Below are 12,342 nucleotides of genomic sequence, written 5' to 3'. Positions count from 1 at the left end.
CTTGCCTTTGCTCTATAAAGCGGCAGAGTAAAAGCTTCTTGTGTTTATCTTCCTCTCTATGTTTGTCTGCTTCATCTGCTGGCATGAAGGTGACTGCGGACAGTTATTTTCAAGATTTGCATAGCTCTGTGTTTTTCTTGCTTTAATTTCACATTTAAACGCAGCTGCCTCAGCAGGAGCTGAAGGATTTATCTTCACTGGGCTCTGTGTAGAACAGAGTTATCATGAAAATGAAATTTATTGAAGAAGGGAAGGATTAGAGTGTGACACCCTCTTTTGGAAGGACTTTGTACTGCATACTTATGAAATTGCCCCTTTCTCTTTTTTTTCCCATCTGTCAGTAATGGTGCATGGAAGTAATGGTATATTATCAATGTCATTTGCTCTTATTGTGGCAAAGGATAAAAAAAAATTGAAAAGCAGAGACAACCTAATATCTCCTCTTTCTGTCTGCAGAATGTCACTGCCAACCACAGAGTCAATGATGTCATCGCAACCGAGGACGGGCACCAGACCCTGGTTGGTCGTTTCATGTACGGTCCTCTGGATATGGTAACCCTGACTGGCGAAAAGGTGAGAGAGCAGTGGTCCACTCTCATTTATACAAGCTATTTGCATGCAATCAAAATGTTAGTGGAATTATTTTTTAATTTTTTTTCCAATGGTAAAAATAAAATCATGCTCCTTTGCCAGTATCTTTTACAGTATCAGTACCCACTCAATTTGCTGTAAATAGCACTTGCACCTTTTGTTAATATGAGGCCGCATAGGTAAACAGTTAGAATTAGGGATGCATTATTTAGTAGTCATTATTTACATTTCGAAGCCAATTACTAATATATTGGCGATCTTGGTGAAGCTGCAATGTAAACATTATCAAGTTATACTTTAAGGGCCCACTGAAGTGCCTTGGAATGCACAGCATTATTCAATGTGTTGACGTAATTTCCACTGAAACAGGCAGACAGGCCGCTCCCTTTTTTAAAGGTGCCCAAGAATGCTTTTTCACAAGATGTAATATAAGTCTAAGGTGTCTCCTGAATGTGTCTGTGAAGTTTCAGCTCAAAATACCCCATAGATTTTTTTAAATGAATTTTTTTAACTGCCTATTTTGGGGCATCATTAACAATGCACTGATTTACACTCGGCGCCGCCCCCTTAAATCGTGTGCTCCCTGCCTCACGACCTGTCGACTATATTACAGCACATTTACAAAGTTCACACAGCTAATATAACCCTCAAATGGATCTTTACAAGATGTTCGTCATGCATGCTGTTTGCATGCTTCGAATTATGTGAGTAAAGTATTTATTTGGATGTTAAAGTTTTATTCTGAGTGAATTTGAGGCTATGCTCCGTGGCTAACGGCTAATGCTACACTGTTGGAGAGATTTATAAAGAATGAAGTTGTGTTTATGCATTATACTGACTGCAAGTGTTTAAAAAATTAAAATAGTGACGGCTCTTGTCTCCATGAATACAGTAAGAAACGATGGTAACTTTAACCTCATTTAACAGTACATTAGCAACATGCTAACGAAACATTTAGAAAGACAATTTACAAATATCAGTAAAAATATCATGCTATCATGGATTATGTCAGTTATTATTGCTCCATCTGCCATTTTTCGCTGTAGTTCTTGCTTGCTTACCTAGTCTGATGATTCGGCTGTGTGCAGCTCCAGACGTTAATACTGGCTACCCTTGTGTAATCCCTTTCATAATGTTGGGAACATCATGGGCTGGCATTATGCAAATATTGGGGCGTACACCCCGACTGTTACATAACAGTCTGTGTTATGTTGAGATTCGCCTGTTCTTCAGATGTTGTTTAAACAAATTATATTTATATAAGAAGGAGGAAACAATGGGGTTTGAGACTCACTGTATGTCTTTTCCATGTACTGAACTCTTGTTATTTAACTATGCCAAGGTAAATTCAATTTTTGAATCTAGGGCACCTTTAAAATAGCCAGTACCATTTTGTTTATATCACAGCTCAACCAGAGCCGTTGAGTTCAGTAAAGTCTCAGTTTCCTTCAAATCTCTAACCGTTTTTCCTCCTAATCTCCATATCGCTTTAAAATATAGCATTCTGTGCAGAATTCAAATGTGTCCGAACGTTTTGTGGTCTGCACAGACTCGCGCATATGATCGGCTCTGTGCTATCGTGTCTCTGGACCAGAGCAGACTGTGTGTGTGCGCCCTGCGGCAGTTCTCGTGACACTAACGTGAAACCAGATTTCATTCGCCTCAATGAAAAGCATATTTACATTGTATTAATTGTTCCCTATCCCCTATATAGTGCACTATGCAGCATTCACCATGCAGAAAACAGTAAATGTGTGAGCTAAACGTCTATTTATAATGTAGGGGGCGAGAGACGCTTTAGATTCTAGAGAGCATTTGATTGGACAGAACATCTGATGAGAAGCTGTGCAGTGTGATGTCATCATAATCATTGATTCATATTGGTGGAAGTTAGAGACTGAAAGTTTTGAATGCTTAATCTTCTAAATATGAATTTCGTCATTGTTTTGGAGCACACTAGCTTATAGATAAGAGTAAGGCTAACATATTCATACTAAAAGCCAAAAAACTTCCATTTTGATTTCATGGCGACTGGACAATGTTAAGAGGCAGGGAAAAAATCTAAAATTGTTATAAACTATCTGTTTATGTTGCAATTATTAATTAAAGCAATATTGAAAAGGAAAAAGACAAAACCACTTCTCTTTACTTTTTTAATGTAGAATGTTTTTAATTACTTACAATTTAACATTATTGACAAATACTTGAACACTGCATGACATATACAATATTAGTATGAACATAATATTTGCACTTAATAATTGTAATATTTACACTACTATTCAAAGGGTTGAAGTCAAGATTCTTTAATGAATTAAACGTGTTTAAAGAACAGCATTTGTTTGAAATAGAAATCTTTTGTAACAATACAAATGTCTTTACGGTTACTTTTAATCAATTTAATGTATCTTTGCTAAATAAAAGTATTAATTTCTTCTAAAAGAAACCTTAATGACCACAAACTTTTGAATGGTATAGTATATTAATGTTTAACTTCTCAAATAAAGAGTACATTGAATAGCAAAATAGTGTTTTCTATGGTATCAAAACATTCAATGACATTTTGACTACTCAAATATGAGTCGTGACAACCCTGGTGTGCCTCAATAATTTCCCTCCATCTCATTCTCATTGTCTGTTTCTTTGTTGTTTTGTATCTCAGGTCGATGTGTACGTGATGACCCAGCCGCAGTCGGGTCGCTGGGTGCACTTAGACACCGAGGTGACCAACAGCAGTGGCAGAGTGACCTACACCATCCCCAAAAGCAAAAAGCTTGCCGTGGGAGTCTACCCCATCAAAATGGTTGTCAAGTAAGTCAATGGGACTCTGAAGATTACTTGTAATGTATCCAAAAGGGCTGTATCTCAAGGTTGTCTCAGCAGGGATAATTTGCGAGGATACCAAGAAGCGTTCAATTGGCACTCGTAAAACTCTCACCCTGAGGGCTCAAGGAGAAAAACTGTTGTAAAATTGATCTCGGGCCTTTTGCCGCATCTCGAGTTTGATCAAGAGCCGGATCTTTGTTCTCCTCGCACCTTATGTCTCTTTCCTTGCAGGGGTGACCAGACGAGTGCAGAAGCCTTCCTGACGGTGTTGCCAAGGGGGATGGAGTGTGTCGTCTTTAGCATCGACGGTTCATTTGCCGCTAGCGTCTCTATTATGGGCAGTGACCCTAAAGTACGGCCCGGAGCTGTGGATGTGGTCAGGTAACAAATTCACTGGGTGGCTTTGTGTGTAAATGTGTGTGAGAGAGAATCGATGCTTTCATTTCATGCCATAGCGATATTGAAAAGAACCGGCCTGCCGGTGAAATACAATTGGATTTCATTTAATAGAGAGATAGGGAAGTGCTGATACCAGATATCAGATGGGGTTTGGGATTCACAAATGGACAATCTTGGGTTGTTTCCCAGACTGTCCTTGGGCAAATTTACTGCTTTGTCAAATGCAATCTGTTGTTGGAGGACCAGGCGCTATGACTATCCGGAAATCATTCCCCAAATCATGGCATTGCGCAGAGGGTAAATTATAGTATTTTGCATGCAGACACTGGCAGGACCTGGGCTACCTGATCATTTACATCACTGGCCGTCCAGACATGCAAAAGCAGAGGGTTGTGTCCTGGCTGTCTCAACACAACTTCCCCCAGGGAATGATCTTCTTTTCGGAGGGGTTGGTGCACGACCCACTTCGCCAGAAAACCATCTTCCTCAGGAACCTGGTGCACGAGGTAAATCTTTTTGCTACCGTGTCCACATATATATATGGGTCATTCCTGTTCTGCAGTACTTTTTTGAACTCTGTAGCTTGTAAAATATGAATATGGCTGTGATGTAGTTTAAAGGGATAGTTTTATGTTTATCTGCTTACCCCCAGCGCATCCAAGATGTAGGTGTCTTTGTTTCTTCAGTAGAACACAAATGATGATTTTTAAATTCAGTGGTATAATGCAAGTCAGCGGGAACTTGGACTATAAGAGTAAATAAAACACGACAGACAAATCCAAATTAAACCCTGCGGCTCGTGACGACACACTGATGTCTTAAGACACGAAACGATCGGTTTGTGTGAGAAACCGAACAGTATTTATATCATACACATACCACTATGTCCAACTGCATTCATCACTCGATTCGTTTGGTCTGATCGCGCTCTGACAGCGGCAGTGACATCTTAGGACATCAATGTGTCGTCACGAGCCGCAGGGTTTAATTTGGATTTGTCTGTCGTGTTTTATTTACTCTTATAGTCCAAGTTCCCGCTGACTTGCATTATACCACTGACAGACGGCAGCGGTTGGAGTTAAAAATCATCAATTGTAATCTACTGAAGAAACAAAGTCACCTACATCTTGATGCTCTGGGGGTAAGCAGATAAACATCAAATTTTCATTTTTGGGTGAACTATCCCTTTAAGGAAGTGTTTCTATAAAAAGGTACACTAGACTTTCAGAAATATGCCTTTTGTCAAGTTCAGACACTTAAAGTTTATGAATCATAACTTCTTATTATGTACACAATGGAAAATGAACCAGATGCCTAACAGAATGGAAATAAAAAGCTGAATTTAACCATTGCTCAGTGAGGGAATATGAAAATAAGAGTAAAAAAATCAGTTGTTTAATAAATTGCCAGATTTCATGTCAGATGCACCTGAGAATATGGCAGAATTGGAAACCCCCATTAAAACCAGATTATTTTAAGATTCACCCTTATGTTTAGTTAATTGTGTTTGGGATCAGTTATTTTTTTAAAAGAAATTAATACTTTTATTCTAACTAACACAGTAAATTGACCAAAAGTGACAGTAAAGACATTTATAATAAATAAACACTGTTCTTTTGAATTTCTATACATTAAAGAATCCCCACAAAAAAATGTATCACAGTTTCCACAAAGATATTAGGTAGCACAGCCGTTTTCAACATTGATAACAATAAGAAATGTTTCTTGAGCATCAAATCAGCCTATTAGAATTATTTCTAAAGGATCATGTGACACCGAAGACTGGAGTAATGATGCTAAAAATTCAGCTTTGCCATCACAGGAATAAATTACATTTTAAAATTTATTGCCATAATTTAATGCCATGTTGAACATAAGAGACTTCTTGCAAAAAATGCCACCGACACCAAATTTTTGAACAGCGGTGTATATTATAAATATATGACGGGGACATGAAAGTATACCACATAATAGGACTGAACATGTGTAAGACACATCACATTTCTTTATTTCTTTATTTCTGCATCTCTTGGCCTAGTTCTCTCACGCTCACTTCCCCTGTCTCGCGCATGAGTAGTCACACAGGAACTGAGGTGTTTTCGTAGTGGGTCCTCAGGCCGTCTATCACACTTTGCCCTTTTCTCATGTTGGCAGTGTCACATTAAAATCAACTGTGCCTACGGCTCCATGAAGGACATTTCCGTCTATAGCATGCTGAGCCTCAGCCCAAACCAGATATATATAGTGGGACGGCCTTCCAAGAAGTACCAGAATCAGTGCCAGGTTAACTGACTTTGATTCTTCCTTGTCTTTCATTCAATTTCTACAATAACGGGTCAAATATGATCAAGTTTTCTCTAATATTTTCTCATGTCTTGTGACCCTTCACAGTTCCTGAGTGAGGGCTACGCGGTACATCTATCCTCCCTGCAGTTCAGTCACAGAGCCCGGCCCAAGAAGAGCTCTTCAGTGCGAATGGTGCTTCGAAAGGGCTCATTTGGTCTGTCAGCCAAACCGGACTTCTTGTGTAAGCGCACGCACCTCCGTCGCACGATGTCGGTGCAGCAGCCTGACCCGCCCATGACACCCAACCCTAAGCCCGAACGAGCACAGAGCCAACCCGAGTCGGACAAGGACCACGGGGGTGGAGGGGGTCCAGGCCATGCCCTGTGGTCACGGGGGTCCATGCACCGTGGTGACACCACTCCCTGACCCAAGAGAAACATAGGAGGGATGTAAAAAGGACTAATGGGAATGATCTCTTGGTGGACAGATCCTAGGTAAGCGTTAGGGCCATTCACACAAAACACAATGCATTTTCCTTATTTTTAAACACACAAAGTATCCTGTGCCGAACATCCCTTAGGCGTTTTTTTTTTTTTTTTTAATCTAATCATTATAAAAAGATTTTGAATGAGAATGGAGCATGTTCATATTTTAAATTTGATTTCAATTAAAATTTCAAATAAGCACAAATCTAATATTCTCACAGCATCACAGTTGTGCTGTAATACATTCCTAAATTCAATCTCAGCATCGCTGAATTAATAACCCAAAATTTGTATTCAGACCCCAGTAAGACCTCAACCCCCTACTGTATCAGTTTTCTCCTTGAATGATTTAGCGGCTTTAGGAAAAAAGTGATTAGGGGACAGTACTAGTGGTGCGACATCCTTCTGAACCTCTGCATTAAATCAGAGGCTACCCCTCCTCCAGCTCCGGTTCATTCATAATCGGGACTGTAGAAAAGGCTGAAGGATTATTAATAGAGCTCAGGCCTCCCACCGCCTCATATCCCATCACGCAGTGCAAATCTGAATGCAAATGTGCAACTGAGGGGCTGCTCTGCTGGGCCCGGTGATCCGCAAATAGAGTGCCCAGACATGCCCCATCTCCAGCACTCCTCCTTTTTGCCAAATAATGATTAGATAGATGCCGACCGCGGCCTGTGTGAGGCTTGTCGTGTAACCGTTTGTAATTTTCTCTGATGATTTTCATAATGAAATAGATTTTTATATGGGCGCTCATTGGAGCGTGACTGCTGTGCGAAGCATTCCTTAATTCACAATCTCTCTCCTCCCTCAACCCCACAGCATCTTTACTACTTCTGCTGATATTACACACCATATAATAAGACAAATCCCACCTGAGCTGATAAAAACTCCTGCGGAAGTGCCATCCGCGTGGATCAGACACAACGGCACACAAACTCTGGAGTTGTACATCAGGAGCTTCTGGATTTATTTAGCATCCTACGAAGGATTTCTCGCATTACCTGTCAGGAAGAAAGAGGATATCTGATAAGAGAAGACATCAAATTTCCTCATGCATAAGCAATACGTAGGAAAAGGGAGGGCAAGTATCCTGCTGCTCGGACAGGTGGCGGCGATGACTCTTGCAATAATCTCTCTGTTTTAGTATTGCAAGCATTTGTCTGCTCTCTGGGCGGCTGTCTACGGCCCGCTTGTGGCCAGACGGACTTGCAAAACTGTACATTAACCTTTTGTGCCAGTGTGGCGACCTGCTCTGAACTCTTGTCGCCCCTGTCTCTGTTCAGCCACTCAGCCAGAACAGAGTCTGACACTGCTGCTGAACTCCGCCCATTCCTCTGATGGGTCACGCCACAACTCGCAGCACTCTGGTACACTGCAGAAGCATATTTATAACCATCGGTGGTTTTTCTTGTGCCTGTCTCTTACCTGTGTTGTAAATATAAGTGGCACTGAGACCAACATAGTATGTTTGATGTATATGAGCGTGGCAATCGCTGACTCATACTACAATAAAACATTATCTTAATCAGTATTTTTGTCTCTTTTTCCAGTACAAATATTTAAACATCCTTAAAACAAGATGAATTTACTTGAAGCATAAGAATTCTTTTCAGACTGACTGTATTATATGGAAGTAATTTAATGACGAATGTTTTTTGAAATAAAAAAAGCTTGTTGAATTGCACTAATTGAAAAAATATGCATTGCATTAACCGTGCTTGCGTTTTATTTTTAGGGCTTGCATTTTTGTGGGCTGAAATTCTACATTTAAGCTATGAATATTTCACATCAAAACATTTCACACACATTTTCATTATTAAAAATTCAGTAATCCATACTCGCCTTTCAGGTTTCACTTCCAAAATATTCGGTCTGTTTAAAAATACAACCTGTAATATTCTATCCAATTTTCGGGTCCATTTTATTTCGCGTTACAAATTCACTTCCACAGATTCAGTGCTTCAAATTTGACAGAAAATTCAACATTGCATATCCGGGAACCGCAGGAATAACAGTCGAGTACCGATGCATAATCTCCATCTGCTGTTAGTCTTCCTCACCAGCAGGTGGCGCAAGCGGCTATAGACGAAGACCAGCGCATCTAAAGAAAGTCCATTGTTGCCAAGAATTGGAGAAGCATCTCGCTGCAGCCTGCGGTGGACTTCCAACCCGGCCCACATCCAAGTGTGATGTCAGAAGCCACGCCCGTGCTGCCCTGCAGCCGATTCTTAAGATTTTATTGGTCATGTCCATCATAGTACTGATTGCCTACACCCAACACTGATCCCTAAACCTACCCGTCTCTGTAACTAATGAAATTACCTGCAGGGCTGGTGAAGTGGTCATGAGGGCACGGGCCGGAGCCGGGGCCGGGGCCGGGTTGGAAGTCTACCGCAGGCTACAGCGAGCTCTTCTTGAAGAATTGGGGTATTTTAACACAGTTGCCGCTGGTTGTTTTACATGTCCGAGTTGAAGCGACCCCAAATAACATGATATTTAACCCCTGGAATGCAATTTTTCCACGGGAACCAAACCAAAAAATGCGGATTTTACCCCCCGGAACGCGATTTTTACGCGATTGGGCTAGTTTTAGGCTAGTTTTGAGTAGCAATTGGGTGGGTTTTGTTGTGAAAATTTGGCAACCCTGAGAGAGTCGTTCATTCATAAAAACAGATTTAGAGAAATGGAGCAAGCTGTGATGATATTTCATCTGAGAACGACATAAAATAGCAAGACATAAGAGATTTCTTTCAAAAACATTCAAATATGTAACTGACCCCAAACTTTTGAACAGTAATGTATAAATTTAATATATTCTCTTAATATTTTTTGTTTTGTTTTTTGTTTCTCAGGTAAATGCATCTTGTTAAGAATTTTCAGATATATTGACTGAAAACCAAAAATAAAAAAATCTGATTAAGAAAATAGTTTTTGTAGTGCACCTTAACTGGCCAAATTACCGTTTTAAATTTGTATCGTAAAGTGACTGTGATAGTTAGGATGTCTTATGTCACATTAATCAGTTTTATCAGTACAACAACTTGTGCAAACACACATTGATATTGTTTACATGTAAATCCATCTCACTGAGTATGATGGTCTTGTTGAAGAACATACTATATTAGTATTTTATGCTATACTTGAGGATAACCTTGGTGTTACAATAAATACATGTAAATAAACTACTGTGTTTGAACAAAAGACACTATCAGGCCGCTCTAATGCTGGTGTCACCATGAGGGTGTCCATAGTCAGTAGTTCTTGTAATGTCACATTTTTTCCTATTGCAATTACTGATTTTTGGTACTTTGTATGGGGCTGTCTATTGAAAATTGTAATTTTACAGCTAAAGTATTTATTATGTAATTTTATTTTCTTGTATATTTGACCGTAATTCTTTATATTACCCTGGAAACTGTGCGAAAGTGGGTAGGCATGAGTGTTTTGGTCTGTGTGGGGTCTGTATCTATATGTGTGCATGTACATTATGTGTATGAGTGTTAGTTTGGAGAATTTTGTATTTATTGTACATATTTTTAATTCAGAGATCGTGCTAGTGGCCTTTTGATCCTCTGATAGTTAAAGTTTGAAACTGAGCCTGTAATTTGTGTAGATTTTATAGGCAGTATTTTTAATTCTTTCGTGTGTGATCATTGAAACGACATTGCTGAATTGTCAATATACTGTATTTCAGCCTTATCAAGATGTATATTTATTTGTCTAATATCTATATTCTCAGATGGTGTGTGAAAAAGTATATTTGTATTTTAAATACATGTAAAGTACATATTCAATACTCAAGTGTGTCAGTGGCCTCCCATAAAAGGTCTCTTGACAAACATGTATTATTGTGGTATTTGGTCCAGTCAGTCTATTTCAGTGGATGTGCTTCTGTTGGGCCTATACCGAGCTGTATATTCACTCAATAAACCATTGTAAAACCTGCTTGATATATCTGTGTAAACTTTGGCTCTGTCAGTACTGTGAAGATGTGTGAAGCTGTGACCTTTTTTCCTGACCAGCCTGAAAGGTGAGTACAGCTCTATCAATATCACACACACACACACACACACACTGTCAGAGGAAGCAGCTCAGTGTTATCATACCAATTACTCTGTCAAGAGTCGCAACGCTTTAGATAGACTAGTCCTGTTCCTTAATATGTATGCAAATTGCTTTTACGCTGATGTCAATGATCCCTGAGCAAAAGAGTGAGTGATTTTAAACCAAAACACACCAGTCGGTATTGTCTTCAGCGTTGTGTGCGCCACTCTGAGTAGTTTAAACCAAGCTCAAATAACATCTATCCTTGAAAGCGACAAACGTGCAGACAACAGGTTTCTAGTGAAATTAATTAATTATTCTCTTGCAGGATATTGTCGCAGCTTTTAAAGTCAGCGGGTGAACAAATGCCCTCATCACTGAACCCCGCTCATTCTTTCGGATGCTATGGAAATAGTCCTTTAATCACAGTTCACACACTTTAGCTGATTAATGCTCCAGACGTGTGCTGGAGAGGTCGGCATGTGCAAATTGTGTGAACGTATCGCTGGGATTATTGATGTGCCAGCATTGCTGCATATTTTCGATTGAATGCATCTTTATCGTTTCAGACTCGTGTGGCAATTACTCTTTGCAAATATTGCATATAATCACCAAAATGAGCATTACTATTAATCATCTTCTCTGCAAAGCAAAATTCATGTTTATATTTTGCCATCATCGGGTTGAGAAGGAAAAAATGCCCTGTCCTGTGCTTGATTAAAAGCTTAGATGAATAAAAAATTTCAACACTTTGCATTTTCATCTGATCTGATCCGAACTCAATTATTCCTTTTATAGAAATGCCACAAACGTTTTTCAAAGGCAGGGACCATATTTTGAAACCTCACAAAGCGTATTTCAATCTGATATTATACTGTAGCTTTAACTTGGTAGCTTTAAAAATGAATAATTACACATTAGAGCCTTTCATGTCATTATGAAGATTGGTCCCAGCACGGCACCATAATTTAGTTAGTTTTTTTTCCCTAGCCTTTTTATGGAAGCCAGTCAAACATGCAGTAGATATGATTCCAGTCAAAAGGACCCTTAAGACCAGTAGTTTCACTGAAGCGTTCTTTCAGCATTACCGTGTAGATTTGTGCGAGCTTTGAAGACTTTCTGAGACTGCAGTTTAGTATCAAATTACTTCCTGGATGGTTGTGATATAAGTACAGGACATGTTTAGACCTGACAAGCAAGACTCAGGGATGGAGAGCTTACCTTCTGCAGAATAACTACAAATACACACTTGCATTCTCTCGCACAAACTGTTACATGCAGCGGCTATAGTCTGTCAGAAACCATATCCTGCTACAGAACATTCTTCAGCTGCAGGGTCAAGCCCATGAGCCCCTGGAGACTAGTTTCCCAGTCACTGTTGTTCATGGGAAAGTATCCAGCAGCGTCTCAAGCAAGCTCCTGTTAAAGGCACTGTTAAAATGTTCAGAATCATCATTTTACCTTTTCTTTTGTTTTATACTGTAGTTTTTTGTGTGTTTGTTGGAGGTTTGTGGGGTGGGGTACTGAGCTTTGTTTCAGTTTTTTGCTGTTCTTTGATTTGTTTTATTGAGTTTGAAAAAATGAGTTAGCTGTTGGTAGCACATTCTCATTGGAGTATATTGCTGGTTAGGTTTGAAACTCGCCACAGGGTGTCCGGTAAGAGACGTTGAGAATATGTTTGAAATATGGGAGTAACCCGTTTATTTGT

General features: G+C 39.6%; 1 protein-coding gene across 4 annotated transcripts in view; it reads left to right on the top strand.

The window, feature by feature from the left end:
* The window catches only part of pitpnm3 (PITPNM family member 3), a 119,798-nt gene extending 109,263 nt beyond the window's left edge, over positions 1–10,535 (top strand). For all 4 annotated transcript variants that reach the window (XM_048160214.1, XM_048160213.1, XM_048160212.1 and 1 more), the window contains 7 exons: positions 457–573; positions 3,254–3,402; positions 3,649–3,798; positions 4,139–4,322; positions 5,971–6,099; positions 6,208–6,596; positions 7,410–10,535. In XM_048160214.1, coding sequence (XP_048016171.1) covers positions 457–573; positions 3,254–3,402; positions 3,649–3,798; positions 4,139–4,322; positions 5,971–6,099; positions 6,208–6,528 — 1,050 coding nt within the window. In that variant the 3' untranslated portion in view covers positions 6,529–6,596; positions 7,410–10,535. The remainder of the gene's footprint in view (positions 1–456; positions 574–3,253; positions 3,403–3,648; positions 3,799–4,138; positions 4,323–5,970; positions 6,100–6,207; positions 6,597–7,409) is intronic.
* The last annotated feature ends 1,807 nt before the right edge of the window (positions 10,536–12,342 follow it).

Source organism: Megalobrama amblycephala, linkage group LG16 (assembly GCF_018812025.1).
Source record: "Megalobrama amblycephala isolate DHTTF-2021 linkage group LG16, ASM1881202v1, whole genome shotgun sequence".
NCBI lineage: Eukaryota > Metazoa > Chordata > Actinopteri > Cypriniformes > Xenocyprididae > Megalobrama > Megalobrama amblycephala.
This window is presented reverse-complemented; position numbering and strand designations above follow the sequence as displayed.